Consider the following 20,640-nt stretch of genomic DNA (forward strand, 5'->3'; position numbering starts at 1 on the left):
CTGCATTGTCCAATGATAAAAAGGCAATTCCTAATAAACAATTTTGACATCAATAATCGGTAAGAAAAAATTTTAAGAAATGGACTATATTTTAAGAGCCATGATGATGATTATGGAATGGTAATTAGTATTTCGCCTTTCAATATATGCCCTTATATTGAAACTAAATTATTGATAAAGATTATGCTGCATAAAATCTTTGGGTCTTTCTATTAAAATTTAAAAAAAAATGCAGCATTTACTTGCCAAGAACTTGACACTAAGTAATATCCTATGCTGGAAACCCCATGAAAATTCTGTCCTTGCATTTTGGCATTTGTTCGATCCTCTCTCCAAAAAATTTTTTGATGAAAAATCTGTTCAAAATCAATCAAAATCTGGATTATCAAACCAGAAAAGCTTTATTATTTCGTCTCGTTTATAAGCTACATGATGGAATTTTTGGATCACTAATTTTATCATCAAACTTTAAGAACACAAATTTTCAGAAAAAAATTTCAAACAGATACAATTTTTTCTATCTCCCATTAATATCATTACAGGATTTTTTTTTGAATGGATACTTTTCCAATTATTCAGAAACAAAATTTAAGAACCATGAAAAGATTTTGACGATTAAAGAAACTTATATATTCAAACCCTGAAAATGTATAGTCTCTAGCACATTATATGTTCAAAAGTTTTCGAATGCAGCGTGGCGGTCGTAAAGAATTAATTTTAATATCGAATTCTTCATTCGATGGGATTTCTGTTTCTGTCAGAACTTGAAGACACAATTTGTTTTTCGCCGTGCATCTGTTGAAGAATATCTTCTTTCGGCCATAACTTCAGAACACCTGAAACTATCGCTTTGCGACCTGCAGGTTTTTTCATGCAAATTTGATGGAATTTCTGTTTCTGTTAAGAAAATCATATCATTACATTTGAAATTTCGAAGTAAAATGAACAAAACAATGAACATTTGATTTAGCACCCCCTATCGAAAGCAGCAAAAACAAATTTATCATGAGTATATTTTGTCCTCAATCAACAAGATATTATCTTTCAAACAAGATCTAATTTGCTCAAAATTGTTGAGCCAAACTGAAGTTACAGGCACTTCAATCAGTCAGATTTCTCCCTTTCACCTACCCTTATTTGATGTCGCAAAATCGAAATTGATAATTCAGAAAGATAGAGAATTGTAGAAGGATTAGAGTGATGATATTTTTTCTTCAACTTCATATGAAACATTTTCGAGTAAAATTCTTTTTTCTACTCGACGATAGCTATTACGCCCCCTAGAGGTAGAGGTATGAACTTCAAAACAATTTCCAGTGTGTTTTCTTGTAAACTTCAGTGGTAAAAATTTTTACCGCAAGTCTTTACGATGAGTGCATCCTAAGATAAAGCCGCTTACCTAGCTTATTTGCCCACCCTGTACAAGTAAGGTTGTTCCAGAGAAAGAAATTTGGCTTCAATGAAGAAGTGATTGCAGAGGTTGAAGCCTATTTCAAAAGCAAAGACAAATCTTTCTACAAACTAAATGTGTTTTATGCCCGGGACTATTGAATGAAGTATTAGATATATTTATTTTTCCTGAAAATAAAGAAACTGAATGACAAAAACGCTATTAAAAAAAACTAATTTTATTTTTGGCTTAAACTTATCTAACATATTCTAAAATGGCAGTTTCAGCAACATAGTCTTTTTATGAACATGTGAAAAAATAGAGAATTTCCATAAATGTTCTCATTTACTAAACTATTTACAATAAATCCATAATGCACGATATGCAATTTTCATTCAAGTTTATATCGGTTTGATTTAGGAAAAATCGATCTGTTCCGTCTAACAATCATCAAAGTGAAATCGTAATGTCTCATTTCCGCCTTGCACCTGAGACAAACAGGAAGATAAAAACTAACCTACACAACACGAATTGGTCGGCTGCCTAAAATAAATAAAGAAACACTATACACATAAATAATAGAATCGTACTAAAATATCCAACAACAATCTCTCGGGGACTATATACACTTCAGTTGAATCGATTCGAACAGCATCAAGGAAATTCTCTACTGTTTCAGAAAAACCAACACTATTTCTTCATCAACGCCTGCGCCCTAGGCGTCAACTTCCTGATCCTCCCCCTGCTACTCACTGACGTTAAAAACTTAGACTGCTCTCCGTTACATTTCCTCCTCTTACTCCGTTCCTCTATTTCACTTTCCGAATCGGACATATACTTCAACGGTTTCGAGGTCAACCTCTTGCTCCTGGTCAGGTTCAACACGGCGGCGGCTTCACTGTCTGAACTGTTTAAATCGGCATATTTCGGGATCCTAACCTTCCTTTTCGGCCGCTTGCAGTAAGAAGACAACGGGTCATCATCGTCGCTGTCCGAACAGGAGTTATTCGACAACCTTGAAGTACCCGAATCGTTGCTGCTCATAGGAACGACCTTGGAAGTGCTCGCGACCTTGAAGCTTGCGTCAGAGTCGGTGGAAAGTGTCGTTCTCACTTTCGTCTTGCGCGTCGGTCGAGCCCTGGAAGTCGAGGCCTTGTTGGACGCTATGTGGTTGAGAGGTAGGAAGTCCTCGAAGTCCTCGTCGCCCTTCATGCTGCGGCTGTCCGAAGAAGAGGTGTAGGTCGTTTCTTCTTCATCGATGCTAGGCATCCTGAGAGGCTCCTTTCCTTTGTGCGACCGCCAGCCTGATCGGGACGAGGATTCTTCGTCGTCCGTTGATCTGGAACTTTCGCTCGGGGACTCGTTGGTGTGTTTCCTCCTGTCTTGACTCCATTTCTCCAACACCCTCTTGTGGTACTCCTCGAAAGCAGAAGATAGCCGTGCGGTCATCAGGTAGATCTATAAATGATTGAGATTAGAAACGGTATTAGGTAACGGGTGTTTTTTTTTCGAGGTATATAACTTTAAGTTGGCATTACTGTTCAAGATGGCCACCGATTTAACAGCTGTCAAGTGATTTATTCTCAGTTTGGTTTGGCAATTCATCGTGAATAGACTCACGCCTGAACAACGCTTGCAAATAGTGCAATTTCATTTCGAAAATAATGGTTCTGTGCGGAATACGTATCGCGCACTACGTCCATTTTATTTTGTTTAGCGATGAAGCGCACTTCTGGTTGAATGGCTACGTCAACAAACAAAACTGCCGCATTTGGAGTGAAGCTAATCCTCAAGTGCATGTCGAGACACCGTTACATCCAGAAAAACTGACTGTTTGGTGCGCTTTATGGGCTGGTGGAATCATTGGTCCGTACTTCTTCAAAAACGATGATGGCCAGAACGTTACAGTCAATGGTGATCGGTATAGAGCCATGATTACTAACTTTTTCATTCCTGAATTGAACAACCATGATGTCCAGGAGCTGTGGTTTCAGCAAGACGGCGCAACATGTCACACAGCTCGTGCCACAATCGATTTATTGAAAGACACGTTTGGTGACGGCCTAATTTCACGTTTTGGACCTGTGAATTGGCCTCCAAGATCTTGTGATTTAACACCGCTAGACTACTTTCTGTGGGGCTATGTAAAGTCATTGGTCTTTGCGGATAAGCCACAAACCCTTGACCATTTGGAAGACAACATTCGCCGTGTTATTGCCGATATACGGCCACAAATGTTGGAAAAAGTCATCGAAAATTGGACATCCAGATTGGACTACATCCGAGCCAGCCGTGGCGGTCATATGCCAGAAATCATATTTAAAATATAATGCCACAAGATTATCTTTCGGATAAATAAAATTCATGTCAATCGAATGATCCATCGTTGTTTTATTGCAATTTAAAGTTCTATAGCTCTAAAAAAAACGCCCTTCATTAGGAACGACTGATACAGCTAGCAAGATACACCATTAGGTATCAAGTAGTTCAAATGGTTGGGATTGATATTGTTTATAAGATACATTTTTCTAATGATCCGGAATCAAATCTCCATAGTTTATTATTTGAGAATTGATTTGGGTTACATTACCTTAGATTTGGTGTTTGTGTTGTATCTTCTCGAGTTTGAAAATATGAGCTTCATATGTTCACTGAAGTCGTATGGTGTATCATATTGGTCATTTTCCAGGTTTTCCCTAACTTTACCCAGATCCATTGGATTCTGTATTATATCATAGTAATCTGAAATCAAAAGAGGTGAGTCAATTATTTTTTTCATTAGTTGGATAGGTTTTTCTTCCATTTTTTTTTTTTTTGCATGAGCCTCAGTGAAATTACTTTACAACCACCTACTTTGGAAAATTACATTTCAAATAGCCATAACTCAAACTATTAGGCAGATTTTATCAATTAACGAACTTAACTGGTAAAAATTTGAAGTCTCCGGAACTCTTCTTTCAAAGTTACGAACGCTCAAAAATTACCTACTCGCCAAAAGCGAAGTTAGGTTGTTATGGAAATTTAAGAGAACTCTCAATACCAATAACCAAATTTAGAAAAGTCATTAAAAATGAACTGCTGGATCAGCAAAACTAGCCACATTGTTGTTGCATTGTATTTATATATTATAGTATTTACTAGTTTATTTGTTTTTATTTTTTCTCTTCTACTGATAATCAAATCAATATTATTCAAATTGTAAAATGTTATTTTTTATATTATTTTTGTTTTATTTTGTTTTTATCTTGTTAACTGAAAAGGAAGAGTTTAAGAGTAGCTTTAGCTAATCTTCGCCTTTTCAGGGCAAATGTATGTACATTTGTTGAATAAAGTCGATTTATTATTATTATTATTATTTACCTGGATATCTGAATTTATTGACGGGCTGTTTGAAAGGCAGCGAATCCGGGGAATCCCAAATTTGATTCATAAAGGTTAGTGCGTCAGTCTTCCACTCTCTGTTATTCACTGAACTTCTAGTTCGCGTTTTCCCCCTCGTTGGCCTACTGCTGGACGTAGAGGGTTGATTCAACATGTCCACTTCGTTATCCGAAGATATGTAGGACTCCACCATCGATCTGTACTCCTCCGATACATCCACAACCATGTTGCATTGCCTGAAAAACATTTAACATGTACTTTTTTTATATCGATTCCTCACTACAAAAACCCCTGTTATACAGAGGTTAAAATCCATAGGTCAGTATTAAGAATCAATGAGTAGAGTAGAGGAAAGCTGTAAGAAAATTGAATTTCACCAAAATCAATTCTAAGTGCCGATTAAGATGCATAGAATACCTGGTGTGTTTACTGATTCGATTTTGTTTCAGACTTTTTGAGAGATCCACCTGTTACTTTGGTGTTCAGCTTAACCAGAGTTCTGTAAGGTGGCGCTCTTCAAAATTTTTTGAATTCCCGCTATCTGCCAGGTGCCGTTTAAAAAGGAAATACAGATTTTAGACACTGCAAACATTCACAATAAATTACAATTCAGTTCATATCGAATTTTTACTCAAATGAATGGAATATAATGACAGACCATAGAATATAAAATATTATTGTTCTATACTCAAAGTTCACGACAAGAGCCTAGAAATAGGGGATACTGGGGGTAATTACACAGTGTTCCTAAATTGGAGATACAAATGAAAATGACAGATTTCCGGATCATTTTAAGAAAAAAAGTCCTATAATATGAGTCCCTAAACATTTTGTTTTGAGATACATGTGTTAAAGTTCAAGTATTTTTCTCGTATAACCTTCCCTTCACAAGATATTTAATTTGAATTGGCCATAGATATTCCAGTTTGAAGTTTTCACCATGTGATAAGCTAATTTTGAATGCAAATGTACAAGGTGATATTTTTTCTGGAAGGATGCCTGCTTCCTTCCTCCAAAACTATATTTTGGTGAATGGCTGTTAGTTTTGAAAAATGTAGAAAAAAACTCTGGTCCAGTACTACACTTTTTGGTTTGTTTTGTCATATCTGCTATCGATTTCGAGAAAAAATCTCTAGTAATCCTCAGGAAAATCCAAATTATTATAAAGATCCAGCTAGTAAGCTCTAATGAATGAATTAATTATAAGTTTTGGTATTTATTTACCCAATCTGTAGCGAAGATTAATGAATATTTGATAAACTGATATAAGCATCACAAAAAGTAAGACACACTAGAAACAACCTGTATATTGAAAGCAAAGTGTTTGTGTGCTCATATTCATGAAACTTGTTTTTCTCAAAATTATCCAAGTAATTTCTCATTTTCCTTCCTAACTCTAATTTGAGAACACCCAGTATAAGGTAAGAACAACCGAATTAGTGATAAAAAAAATTATTTCGAGTAATTTGGTTCAAACTTCGTTATCAAGCTTCTTTTTTTAACATTACAGATAAGAGTAAAAGTTGTTGTCAAAAATTTTTTTTTCGATTATCCCCCCCAAGAAAAAAAAGATCTACGCCCTTGGTTCACGAGAGTCGAGAATTGAGAGAAATGTCAAATGTAAACGACGTATGCGCCATCTGAAAAAAACGCGATCCTTCGAAATCAAGTAAGTATAAATCTGAAAAATCTCACGTTTTGTCTGAAAGTTTTACAGGTATAAGTAGACACACCAGGTTTTCTATGCATCTTAGATGCCATCCTCTGTGACAAATGGGCTGTCATCTGAATTGTACCCTACATTCAACTTTCGAAACCCAAATCTAGAAGTCTACCTGATTGGTTAGTAATGTTGTTATATTGAATTAAATCATAGAAGCCCACAAATTGATCCAGTCTAATCAAAATAAAGTCAATCCTATTCTAATCAATAGGAAGACAAAGAAGAAAAGAGAGAAATGGTGGCATAACGCTTTTTGCTTACGTGACGATCTTTGCGAGTTTATTCATACCACAAACGAATCAGATGTGTTCAAAATATTAGAATTTCATACTTACTTGACGACTTTGAGACAGAGGTCCGTCAATATCCTGGCGTTCTTCACAATCACTGTGTGTTTTTCGTTGAACTTCTCCGCGTTTGAGGCCAAATACCTTATGTCAAACTGAGCGGCAGTGATTCTTCGATAAAAATTATACTCAAACCTGGACCTTATGCTCGATAAATCTATGGGGTATTCGATCACGTAGGAGTAATCGGGGTATTGATTTAGGTCAACGGGCACCAGAAAAGGCTCGGCAATGGCCAGTTCCATGATCCTCGATAAACCTTCTAATATATTTTGATTAGCTACGGCCACTTCGGTGTTATTCCAATCCTCTGGACTTGATTTGTACAATATCGCCTTGAGTTCTTCCTCCAATACTGGAACAGCTTCAGAGGGATGGTTTGGAACCCCTGTAAACAATAATCGTGGTATTCGTTACTATATACATACATAAACTCACTAGTAATACATATTTTGTGTTTCATTAGCTAATTGGTACTTTTTTGACAAATATTCCAATAATATTTTTCTAAATAAATGAAATTTCTTTACAATCGTTTGATAAAAGACAAATCTAAATATTTAAAATAAATTAAAAAAATGTTTTCAACAAACAGTTTAAGCTACTTACTGTTTTCATCTACTGGTTCAAAGTCCCAAGGACTCATTTGTTCTGTTTCCCCATTGTTCCATTTTATTTTGTAGCAAAGGAAAGGTGAGTTAGGTTGTTCTTCCAACGAAGAAGATATTATTTCACCTAACCACCACTCATCATAAATCATACATCGAAATCTGCAACAATAAAACATCAATAAGAATGCGAGGATAAACAAAAAAAACTTGAAATTTAATTTCCACAAACTTTTTAACGTAATACAGAATAAAGGGTGTTTTTTTAGAGCTATAGAACTTTAAATTGCAATAAAACAACGATGGATTATTCGATTGACATGAATTTTATTTATCCGCAAGATAATCTTGTGGCATTACATTTCAAATATGATTTCTGGCATATGAACGCTACGGCTGGCTCGGATGTAGTCCAATCTGGACGTCCAATCTGGACGTCCAATTTTCGATGACTTTTTCCAACATTTGTGGCCGTATATCGGCAATAACACGGCGAATGTTGTCTTCCAAATGGTCAAGGGTTTGTGGCTTATCCGCATAGACCAATGACTTTACATAGCCCCACAGAAATTAGTCTAGCGGTGTTAAATCACGAGATCTTGGAGGCCAATTCACAGGTCCAAGACGTGAAATTAGGCGGTCACCAAACGTGTCTTTCAATAAATCGATTGTGGCACGAGCTGTGTGACATGTTGCGCCGTCTTGTTGGAACCACAGCTCCTGGACATCATGGTTGTTCAATTCAGGAATGAAAAAGTTAGTAATCATGGCTCTATACCGATCACCATTGACTGTAACGTTCTGGCCATCATCGTTTTTGAAGAAGTACAGGACCAATGATTCCACCAGCCCATAAAGCGCACCAAACAGTCAGTTTTTCTGGATGTAACGGTGTTTCGACATACACTTGAGGATTAGCTTCACTCCAAATGCGGCAGTTTTGTTTGTTGACGTAGCCATTCAACCAGAAGTGCGCTTCATCGCTAAACAAAATAAAATGTACGTAGTGCGCGATACGTATTCCGCACAGAACCATTATTTTCGAAATAAAATTGCACTATTTGCAAGCGTTTTTTAGGCGTGAGTCTATTCATGATGAATTGCCAAACCAAACTGAGAATAAATCACTTGACAGCTGTCAAATCGGTCGCTATCTTGAACAGTAATGCCAACTTAAAGTTATATACCTCTAAAAAAAACACCCGTTAGTATAATTGTTCCGTCACAATGTGGCTTCAACAGGTGTTATTATTTTTCATTAAAAATGAATTTGAATATGAAACACATATAAAACGAAAACTTACTTATCCCCGACTGACCAATTTCTGGACACGGCAACGTCAAAGGACTGTTTCAAGACAAAGAAGTCTAGAACATCAGGTACATCGTGGTATTTGACAGTCATATATCTGCCTGTCACTTTGCCATTGGCATCAAGGAGAGCAAGCTTCAGACAGCATATCCTAGGCGGCTTGATCTCGTACCTTATACCTACTATTTTCACGAATTCGTATTCCTGAAACGAAACAAGTGCAGTTTAGGTAGACGCTTGCGTAGCAAGTGTTTCTAAACTAAACTATACAGCTGAATTAATTGAGGGTAAAAACTGGTTGGGAGGATATTTATCTTACATTTAACCAACCCTTATTACACTATGCTTTTTTTCAGTGCTATTTCTGAGCTTGTGGGTCAGAGCTTGAAATACCTTCAGGTTTATTTTGACGCCTTTTCTCAAGGGCTCTCCTATTGGACATGAAAAATTCAGACCAGAAATATAAATGAAAATAGGAGACAAAAAGATATGAAGAAGAAATATAGTATAAGAGGTTAATTCTCTAATACGGAGGCGTGGCTAAATGGACATAACTGTCACCTGTCAGAGAAATAAACAAGTAGTCTAGTTCCAAAATGGTTGTTACGACAGGGTGTCTCCTTAACCTCCTTATATGAAATAACAGAAATACAGATTGTTGGAAAAATTGTGCATCAAATTAAATTGGAAATTTATGTGATTGTAATAATTACCTTAAGGTCTATCCTATACCAAGGTAAATTCCTCAAATTAATAGGATATATATCTTTGGCTAAAACAGCGTCAACATATAATTTATGCCCATTGACAAAATAAACCAACTCGTCACCCATCTGAGGAAAGTAAGGTGACTTTCTTGGCTTCGTTTCCGCCAACCATTCGCTGGGCTTATACTTCTCTGGCACCTCGTGTGGCTTTTGAACCTTTTTGACCTTCTTACGTGGGGGAGGTGAGGGTTCAGAGGCCGAACTCCCTCTACCACCTCTAGAAGTCGAAGGCTCATCTTGCCTTGGAGGCGCCGTCCTTTTTTGGGGTTTCTGAATCCGCTCCTCTTCTTCTTCTTCTTCCTCCTCCTCTTCCTCCTCTGATTCCTCGGTGAACTTGTGAGTCACCTGCTTCCTCTTAGAACGCTTCGGTGGCTCCAAATGAACACCTTCATCGAGAACCCAATCAGAGTATTCCGATGAATCTTCCCAGTCATCCAACTCTTCTTCTTCCTCTGAGGTTTCTGGATGATAGGTGATCACAGGGATAACCTATAACGAATAATTCAATTTATTGGGTGTACCATGTTCCAGTGCTTATTAGACGTTTTTGGAGAATTGAACCTCGCAAAAAAATTAACGCACATTCTTAAAATCTCAATTTCAATGAAAGTTAACTCTACGTTGACTTTATAACTTATTTTTCATGTTCTCTCGGGAAGGTTTTGAACGAAACAAGACACATTAAATGGAAGAAAAATTCAGGATTTCACCGAATCTTATGTGAAAGAAGAGAAATAAACAATTTTCAAAATACTGGAATGCTGATAAGTGATTTAATACTTGGTATTTCCACCCCTTGCGTTAATTACAGCTCGGCAACGACGGTTCATACTCAAAATGAGTAATCTTAAAATGTTCTGATCTAATCCTTCCCAGATTTCTCTGAGTTGGATTCCTAAGTCATTAAGAGTAGCTGGATGATTTTCTGAACTTCTCAACCTGCTCAATCGGATTGAAATCTGGACTTCAACCTCTTCAAGGTACTCCTGAACGATGCGCGCACGATGGGGTCTGGCATTATCGTCCATAATCAGCTCTTCGATGGGCTGGGGTAAGAGCTGGGCCTCTTGCCGCGACACGAGACCTTAAATCATATTCTCTGAGTGCTAATTTGCATGAGTTTGCTCAAGCTGATTTTGAAGGAGGCGAGCGGTTGCAAACCGTTGTCTCAACGAAGAAACTCTCAAGTAGCGTTCTTGAATGGCAGTTGTTACCCGTGGTCTACCCTGTCCTGGTCTTCGGACATTCATACCTGTCTCCCTGAATCGCTGCAACATTCTGGACACACTTGTATGGGAAACTCCAAACCTTTCTGCAATTCTTGTGTAAGTCCACCCTTCTTCTCGCAAAACTACCGCTTGGGCACATTCCTCTTGGGTCAAATTGCGTGTTTCGCGTTGCACAGCGATCGAGTGTAGAAAATCAAACGAAAGAAAAACTATTGATCACTAGAATTGATCGAGAACAACTGATTTCAGAATGGAGCCAATACATTCAAAATCTGATAATCTCATCTTTTTTTATTCCTGCTGGGAAAAAACATCTGTATTGAAGAAAAACGTTGAAAGTGGATAACATATGCATGCATAATTCTGATAAAAATAATTATCATTGAGAACACCTTCAGTTGTAGAATAAATTTGAGATTTCTATAATGTGCGTTAATTTTTTTGCGCAGTGTATTTGAATCATGAAATATAGGGAAAAAAACATTGAGAAAATTTATTTGACTAAGTTAAGCGTTGTTTTACTGTGCAGACTTACCCGGGTTTTTTTTATTATTCTTTTGGTATTCTTTGTCTCGTTCGTTTTAGTTATGGCATTGTGATGTGATGTGTTAATCATGTGTGGCCTTGAGCACAGTTGTTTGTGGTATTCGTCAACCTCAGCTTGGGAGATATGCTCTCTGAAAATGAATGAAACTGATATTAGGAGGAGGGGGTTGCACACTGAAGACTTTCAATCGGCCAATTAGAGAATTGGCGGGAATGCGCACTTGGATATATCTATTTGTATATAAGGTCCTGCAACACTGTCAGGGTGCTCCATATCTCTAGTTGGAGAAGAGATGGAAATCTAACTTTTCAAAGAATTACTATATTGCTTCAGCACTACGTAATAAAAATATCTTGGGCCATATAGGGTGTTCAGTTTTTCTTGGAAGGGACTCAACTTAATTGTTTCAATAAGAAACATGTTTTTTCTCTCCTTTGGTTTTGTGGCGGCTTCTCATAAAGCTCCACATAGCAACAATAAACACAGCACTCGGTGGCCTAGAGGTTAAGAGTGTAGACTCACTCACCGAGATGCGACAAGGTGTCGGGTTCGAGTCCCGGCGGCTCCCGATAATAATAAATTCCCCAAGCGTCTGTGACACGGCACACAAAAATATACCAAAGTCACACTGATGAGTCCGGTGTGTGTGCCAGGGACGAAACGCATAAGTAGGCATAAGTGAAATCCTACAGTTTTTACATGAAAAGATACTTCATACCAATCTTGATTTTGAGAATATTGATGGTTTTCTGGATTTTTAGCATGACAGGTTTTTTTTTTTCAAATTGCGGTCACTCGGAATATTTGATATAACAAAGTTAAGGTGAGTCATATTGGAATTAATTTCTTTCTCGAACAATATTATGTGAAATGGACCAGTGATATACAGGGTATGAAAAACAGCTAGCCAGATTTCTTGAAAGATATGTTTTCCGGATCTTTGATAAACATTTTTCTTAAAAACAGCTGTTTCAAGGAAAACCTGTTGATTTCCCCATATGGTGATAAAATTTGTAGAGCCTTCGTTTGTGCATCTCATGAATTTTCTAGTCAATCTACCCATACATTTATGACAAGCCTTGCATGCTCCTTACATTAGCATACTTACATATCTCTTTGAGCCTTCAGTAAAACTGATGGTTTCAACGGTGGAATGAGACAAACGTCTTCCCAATTGTTACCATTACTCCTTTGCCATTCACCACTGCTATGTCGAAGGCCCTCACCATCTCTACTTCTGTTAAAAATACAATCCAATTTCTTTTACTTATCCTAATCTCACTTATCTACAAACGGATTGAAAGTATTCAAAAGCCAATCCTTACCTCCTATTATTAGTCCTTAAAGGAAAAGACCTTCCATTTTCTGCATTATGTCCTACTGACCTACCAGCGCCTGGTAAATCATCAGGGACCCCTTGAAGAACTTCTTGTCCGTCTTGAAACAAAATTATGAAAAATTACTTGAAATCTCCTCATTCTAGATGCGAAATTCTTAGCTACTAGAAATAATTTATTTCAAGGAAGGATTTCATGAAGGATTATAAATTGACAAGTCAAAGACTCAACACTTACATTCCATCGATAGAACTATATTAGGCACTAGTTGTTCGCTCTGGCAATGTTCCCTGCCTGGCACCAACCTTTGAAGAGCCGGTGGGTAAGGATTGCCATCTATATCGACAAGGAACGGAGGTGGCATCAGATGAGGAGGCATTTGAGTCTGTTCGTCCAGCACGTTTTGGTCGGCGTCTCGAATCAGAGGTCGATAGTCGGTGTGGAAGAAGAGTTCTTTAGGTAACTGAAAATCAAAGAAATATTTACTATAGCTGCAGGTGGGAACACAAAAAAGCAGAAGAAATGAACCCAATGAAAGTAATTGACCTGTTTCTACCTTTCTGGCACCCAATTATAAGATAAAGGGTGTTTTTTTTTGAGGTATATAACTTTAAGTTGGCATTACTGTTCAAGATGGCGACCGATTCAACAGCTGTCAAGTGGTTTATTCTCAGTTTGGTTTGGCAATTCATCATGACTCGACTCACGCCTGAACAACGCTTGCAAATAGTGCAATTTTATTTCGAAAATAATGATTCTGTGCGGAATACGTATCGCGCACTACGTCTATTTTATTTTGTTTAGCGATGAAGCGCACCTCTGGTTGAATGGCTACGTCAACAAACAAAATTGCCGCATTTGGAGTGAAGCTAATCCTCAAGTGTATGTCGAAACACCGTAACATCCAGAAAAACTGACTGTTTGGTGCGCTTTATGGGCTGGTGGAATCATTGGTCCGTACTTCTTCAAAAACGATGATGGCCAGAACGTTACAGTCAATGGTGATCGGTATAGAGCCATGATTACTAACTTTTTCATTCCTGAATTGAACAACCATGATGTCCAGGAGCTGTGGCTCCAACAAGACGGCGTAACATGTCACACAGCTCGTGCCACAATCGATTTATTGAAAGACACGTTTGGTGACCGCCTATAATTTCACTTTTTGGACCTGTGAATTGGCCTCCAAGATCTTGTGATTTAACACCGCTAGACTACTTTCTGTGGGGCTATGTAAAGTCATTGGTCTATGCGGATAAGCCACAAACTCTTGACCATTTGGAAGACAACATTCGCCGTGTTATTGCCGATATACGGCCACAAATGTTGGAAAAAGTCATCGAAAATTGGACGTCCAGATTGGACTACATCCGAGCCAGCCGTGGCGGTCATATGCCAGAAATTATATTTAAAATGTGATGCCACAAGATTATCTTGCGGATAAATAAAATTCATGTCAATCGAATAATCTATCGTTGTTTTATTGCAATTTAAAGTTCTATAGCTCTAAAAAAAAACCCCTTTACAATTTAAAACAGTCATAATGGCAATACTGTGTATTATTTTTTGACATTTCTTATGTCATTTGTGTTCGGTAGGTTATGGCATTTAATCATGGAACTTCAACAATGTTTTAACACTTAAGGTGTTCAAACGTAACGTTACAAAACCCCAACTCACCTGCTGCAAAGTCTTGCTGCCCGGCCCGAACCCGAAAGTGATCAGCCTGCCGTGGGAATCGGACAAGGCGACCATCGTGCCATCCGGAGACCACTTTCCATCATAGATCGCCCCCACACCCTGTCCCTCTATGGAGTTTATGAACCTGGATATGATCTCGCCTCTCAATATGTCCCAGATGAACACCTGACCGTCGTGACCTGCGCTCAGCATCACGCCCCTGTCGTAGGGGTGACACTCCAACACGAAGAAGTCGTCCGTGTGTCCCGTCAGCACCCTCTGCAGCTGACCGTTCGAAGCGTTCCACACCTTTAGGGTGTGATCACTCACCGCCGTTACGAACAGTTCGTCCGTTATGTCCCACGCCACCATGGTGACCTTTAGCTTCTTGGCGTCCTCCGCTGATAGAGACCTGGAAGATGCGAAAGAAGAAGATTTTAATTAGTGAGAAATTAGGGAGAAACGAATACAAATTCTTGAAACCATTCGAATCAGGTGTGTTCTGGATCAGAGTTCTCGAGAAAATGATCAAAATTCTCGAGAAGAGGATCAGAATTCTCGAGAACATGATCAACGTTCTCGAGAACATCTGGATCCCGGGCTTTCAATTTCAAATCTTGAAAACCTTGCCCTTTAGAGGTAGCGTGATGGGCAACCACTAGAGGTCTCGCGCACATGCCAAGTATGTTTGTCCAATGAAATCATATATCCAACCCATAGACTTGCACCCACAGAGGAGGGAGCTCATTACAACAAACTAACTTACCGATTGCAGAACCTTAGAACTCAAATAGTCCGGGAGCCAGTAACAGATATACATGACCAAGTTCCTCTCAAACGGTAATTAGTAGAATGCATCAGGTAATAGTAATAAAAAGCCTCCTGAACGTCAGCTGCGACTCTGCTGGGGGGGGAGAGCGGCGGCAGTCCCCCAAACACAAAGAAAAAAAAATACATTCAGTCATTTCCTCCCAACTGAAAATTTGTCAAATTGTAGCTAACTCAATATCTAGACGAAAAAATACAATCAGCTGGCTATAGCATGGTGGATTATACGTCAGCTGGTGCCTCAAACATGCAAAAAAAAAATATTTTCAATGACAGCTCTGACAGCGACTCTGATAATGAATCAAAGAGTGCCACACTCGCGAGAAAAGGACTTTCTCCACATGTTGCACAATAATATTTAGTTACTTCCACTCTCTGATTCAGTATCAGAGTCGCTGACAGAGCTGTCATTGAAAATATAATTTTTTTTTCATGTTTGAGGCACCAGCTGACGTATAATCCACCATGCTATAGCCAGCTGATTGTATTTTTTCGTCTAGATATTGGGTTAGCTACAATTTGACAAATTTTCAGTTGGGAGGAAATGACTGAATGTATTTTTTTTCTTCGTGTTTGGGGGGCTGCCGCCGCTCTCCCCCCCAACCGAGTCGTAGCTGACGTTCACGAGGCTTTTTATTACTATTATCTGATGCATCTCACCAAGTATCTCTCGAGAGGAGATAATCAACCAAATTTGCACCTGGCTCCCAGACTAAAAGTTTCTTCAAAAGAGAGATCGGAAAATACTTGATCGAACTAGAATCCTATACCATATTGAAATTCCTCGATATGATATAACTTATGTTTTTTTCAAGAACGCAATTTCTTTTTAGTTTTGTTCTAATTATCTTTAATGTAAGCTCATTCGGAAATAAAGATGAATATTATTAATATTGTCGTTGTCACTGCTGTATATAAAGCAGAGAAAGTTTAGTTACAGCATTTATAAGTCAAATCTTTGATTTTTTAAAATTGTCTCCGTTTTTCGAAAATTCTAACCTGTATACTGTTATCATATCTGACAGTAGACATCAGAATATGTAATTTTTTTAGAGGTTATATGATTTTGACAATCGATGTCCATTTGCAGATTCTAGGTTGACGTCAGTTTGACAGACATTATGTTGGTTGTAGATCATAGACCTGGGTGGATTTACTATTGGCCCTTAAAGGTTATTCTCTATTTGAAAGAATGTGAAAGCCATAATTCCAACATAAAATTCTGCCAGAACATATAATAAAAGATATGAAATCATAAAATTTCACTTACCCGTCCAATTTGGTACCCATGTGTATGAAGATGTGCTTCCACTGCTGGTCCTCAAAGTACCAAACGATGGCACTGCCATCTTTGCTACCGGAGATGAACTTTATCCCGGAATGGGCCCATTCTATCGAGTCTACCCTGTCTGTGTGCTGCTCGCTCTCCAGTATCCTCTGAGGTCCCTCGTCCCCCTTCATGTAATAAACCCTGACATTGTGATCCACCGAACCCGTTGCTAAAAAAGAGCCACCGGGACTGAAGGCTGCTGATAACATTTTCGCACCTCCGGGACGCATTTTCTCTTGATACATGTTGGGATTGGCCCTAGAAAAATGAAATTTTCAACATCAAACCAACATGGACACAGTTCAGAAAGAACTGAGAAATCTCTGCCAAGACAATGATCATACCTCCACAAGAAAACACTTGAAATGGACTTTCAGTCTTTTAAACAAGTTTGCAATAAATAATTAAATAGTATAATAGTTATTTATAATAAAAGTGCAGAAGGCATTGATATTCTTCGGAAATTCAAAAATGAGCCACATGGTGGTGAGTTTTTGAAAAAACCACTATCAGAATGAGCCTTTCGTACAACAATTATAACGGGTGTTTTTTTTTCAAGGTATATAACTTTAAGTTGGCATTACTGTTCAAGATGGCGACCGATTTAACAGCTGTCAAGTGATTTATTCTCAGTTTGGTTTGGCATTGTCAATTTATGAATAGACTCACGCCTGAACAACGCTTGCAAAGAGTGCAATTTTATTTCGAAAATAATGGTTCTGTGCGGAATACGTATCGCGCACTACGTCCATTTTATTTTGTTTAGTGATGAAGCGCACTTCTGGTTGAATGGCTACGTCAACAAACAAAACTGCCGCATTTGGAATGAAGCTAATCCTCAAGTGCATGTCGAAACACCGTTACATCCAGAAAAACTGACTGTTTGGTGCGCCTTATGGGCTAGTGGAATCATTGGTCCGTACTTCTTCAAAAACGATGATGGCCAGAACGTTACAGTCAATGGTGATCGGTGTAGAGCCATGATTACTAACTTTTTCATTTCTGAATTGAACAAACATGATGTCCAGGAGCTGTGGCTCCAACAAGACGGCGTAACATGTCACACAGCTCGTGCCACAATCGATTTATTGAAAGACACGTTTGGTGACCACCTAATTCCACGTTTTGGACCTGTGAATTGGCCTCCAAGATCTTGTGATTTAACACCGCTAGACTACTTTCTGTGGGGCTATGTAAAGTCATTGGTCTATGCGGATAAGCCACAAACCCTTGACCATTTGGAAGACAACATTCGCCGTGTTATTGCCGATATACGGCCACAAATGTTGGAAAAATCATCAAAAATTGGACGTCCAGATTGGACTACATCCGAGCCAGCGGTGGCGGTCATATGCCAAAAATCATATTTAAAATGTAATTCCACAAGATTATCTTGCGGATAAATAAAATTCATGTCAATCGAATAATCCATCGTTGTTTTATTGCAATTTAAAGTTCTATAGCTCTAAAAAAAACACCCTTTACATTAAATTCTCCGATTCACTGAATTTTTATTGAAATTCCATCAAATAAAGACCGAGTCAATATTTTATCTAATTCCGTTAGACTATTGCTGAAAACTCCAGAATTTTCTAAATCTGCTGAACACTCTGCTTGTCAATGTTTTACAGATTGCTCATAAATTTGGAGTACAAACTAAAATGAGAGATTAATTGGAAAAATTTTTCGAAAAAAAGTCCTATAATAATGGGCCTGCAAACACTTTGTTTTCAAGACGTTTCTTGTAGTCCTACTTGTATATGATGAATATAAGAAGTTATGGAATCTTTTTAAATAAAAAACTAAGATTTCTTTCTTGAATTCTGTAGCAAATAAAACAGAAAACCGAACAGTTCAGTTTTTTTTACATTTTTTCAAACTACCAGTCGACAAAAATAAGTTCTGGAGGAAATAAGCTGGTACTGTTCCAGAAAAAGTCACCTTGTAGATTTGCAATTGAAATTGACATATATCACATGATTGGAATATCTATGTCCACTTTCAGTTATATGTATTGTAAATTGCAGATGCTATGAGAAAAAACTTGAAAAAAAAATCAAATTTTAAGAATTTGTAACTCAAAAACAAATCTTTTGAGAGCCCATGTTCATGAGACTTTTTTGTCTAGAAATTAAACGGGGAATCTCTTGTTTTTGTTTGTATCCCCAATTTAAGAACCTCTGTATGTTAGTTATCACCAAATTTGGGAATTTAATACTCACTTGAAAGTTATTGTGCCATTTGGCTCATGAAAATAAGTCCAGAAGGCAACAGCACCATCCGAACCGGTACTGACTAAATATCTCAAATTCCAACAACTGGAAGGACAAAAATTGACTGTTGTTATCATTGCAGTGTGTCCTGTTAAGGTGGCAACAGGAGCACCTGTCTGTAGATTCCACACCCTCAAGACATGATCTAGTGATCCAGCAGCCAACAAAGTATTCTCCAAGTTGACTGAAATGTCAGAAATTTCATATTGAGCCCCCCTAAATGTCTTCAAGAGACGTCCAGTATAAGCACACCAGAGTTTTACAAGGAGATCATCAGCTCCCTGAAACAAAATGGTTTTTATTGAAAAAGCTTTTGATGAAAACAAAAACAGAATTATAAATGATGAATGTTTTCATTATCCTACCGTTAAAATATAACGTCCTGTAGCATCAAACACTAGGCAGTAGACAGCTGAAAGATGCCCTATGGTTTTTCTTTGTAATTGCATGCTGGAATACATTCTAGGCATTATAGATTTATTTCTAGGAATAGTACCAATAACTTCTCTTCCTCTGATAAAATTAACTGAAATAGAATGAAGATAAATTTAAGTAATTCAAATGTAGTACTAGTACTAAAACATCCAAAATAAAACTGTTGAGCCGAATTTTCAATGCTAATGTATAGTATATGCAAAGACACTTGCAGAAAGCTGAATATTTTGATTATACAAGGGTTGTCCAAGTTTCCAGAAATTCTTTTGGGGGTATTGCCTAACAATACTTTCAAATAAACCCTGGTATTTAGCAGATTAGGGTATCAAAGGGACATCATTGGCCAAACGTTTTTATGGACTAGTTCAAGTGATTTTGGATATACTATATCATTCATAACTTCTTGAAACTTTGACTCATCAGATTGGACCTTATTTCAAACTTATTCCATTCTACTAAAAATAATAGATAAGAAATACAAACCAATATTAGATCTCAAATTTTTATCTCGAATAGGAACACCATGGAGTCTGGTAATAATAGTAAATAATTGTTTGAAGTTGTGGTCACTATCTCCCAACTTTTTTGGTTTAAATTTAAGCATAGATTTAACATTTTTACTAGTGAGAGATGAAGTATCTTTGCTTGAAGTATTCGCTATATGACTGCATATTTTGAGCAAATAATCTGGTCTTATAAATGGAAATTGATGTTCCTAAAAGTAATTAATTTCAGTATTAGAGTATCACTAGTTTATTTGTCAATTTACCATATCTTCAAAGGATCTATCATGTTCATTTCCCATCCAGTCGAGTCGCTTTTCATATATCTGTAAATTAAAGATCTCACTATTATCGTCATACTAAAAATTCAGTTCCATTTCCATATTTTGAGAATACTTGAAAAACTCTATAACGAAATTAGCTATTTTAAAAGGTATCTAAACAATTACTTACTTTATGTTCTTCAAGTTCCTTCATGAGAACTTCTGAAGTTTTTTTCAAAGGGCCATTTGATAAACATTTTTGAATAAGAAAATAAAGTTCTGAAAAATAGAGTCGTGAAATACTTTCCAATATGAAATTTCCCATAGAAATTACCTGCTGAATTGACAGAAATCAAAGGTTTCCCTTCTTCAGGTTGTGATCCAATATCTTTGCAGTTATTCATTTCGAAAGTGTTGATTTGTGAGAAATCAAGAATTAATAATACATATCAAATGAGCATTTCGGCAGTAGGTAAAATCATTAAGATCTGTTAGTTAAAAACAAAATTGATAAAAATTAAACTCAGAATTAAGACAACTGAATTGAAAACATTCTATTAAGTGAGGTTGGAACAACGAATTGTTGACAGTTCCACCACAGACTAACTAGACTAGTAATCTGTGGTTCCACCGAATAGATGGATATCTTATATTATATTTCAATGACTGAACTCTATAATTAATTTC

At 37.3% G+C, this 20,640-nt stretch overlaps 1 protein-coding gene across 1 annotated transcript; it reads right to left on the bottom strand.

The window, feature by feature from the left end:
- Positions 1-1,612: 1,612 nt before the first annotated feature.
- On the bottom strand, positions 1,613-20,543 carry LOC123683249 (bromodomain and WD repeat-containing protein 3). Its single transcript, XM_045622177.1, has 19 exons — positions 20,288-20,543; positions 20,144-20,232; positions 19,957-20,016; positions 19,671-19,902; positions 19,118-19,278; positions 18,702-19,033; positions 16,420-16,737; positions 14,322-14,733; positions 12,879-13,104; positions 12,630-12,741; positions 12,413-12,541; positions 11,293-11,434; positions 9,475-10,017; positions 8,754-8,965; positions 7,451-7,611; positions 6,830-7,229; positions 4,751-5,007; positions 3,981-4,132; positions 1,613-2,848 (listed from the first exon to the last, which is right to left on the bottom strand). Exons 1-19 carry the CDS (start codon positions 20,355-20,357, stop codon positions 2,081-2,083), a joined length of 4,776 nt encoding a protein of 1,591 aa, XP_045478133.1. The 5' UTR covers positions 20,358-20,543; the 3' UTR covers positions 1,613-2,080.
- Between the last annotated feature and the right edge of the window lie 97 nt (positions 20,544-20,640).

Source organism: Harmonia axyridis, chromosome 1 (genome assembly GCF_914767665.1).
Source record: "Harmonia axyridis chromosome 1, icHarAxyr1.1, whole genome shotgun sequence".
Taxonomy (NCBI): Eukaryota; Metazoa; Arthropoda; class Insecta; order Coleoptera; family Coccinellidae; genus Harmonia; species Harmonia axyridis.

Coding starts and splice junctions, on each gene's coding strand:
- LOC123683249 (XM_045622177.1), bottom strand. CDS start 20,357: ATGAATAACTGCAAAGATATTGGATCACAACCTGAAGAAGGGAAACCT. Junction 13,105..14,321: donor GCAGCAAGACTTTGCAGCAG/GTGAGTTGGGGT, acceptor TTTGATTTTCAG/TTACCTAAAGAACTCTTCTT. Junction 11,435..12,412: donor CTGAAGGCTCAAAGAGATAT/GTAAGTATGCTA, acceptor ATTCATTTTCAG/AGAGCATATCTCCCAAGCTG.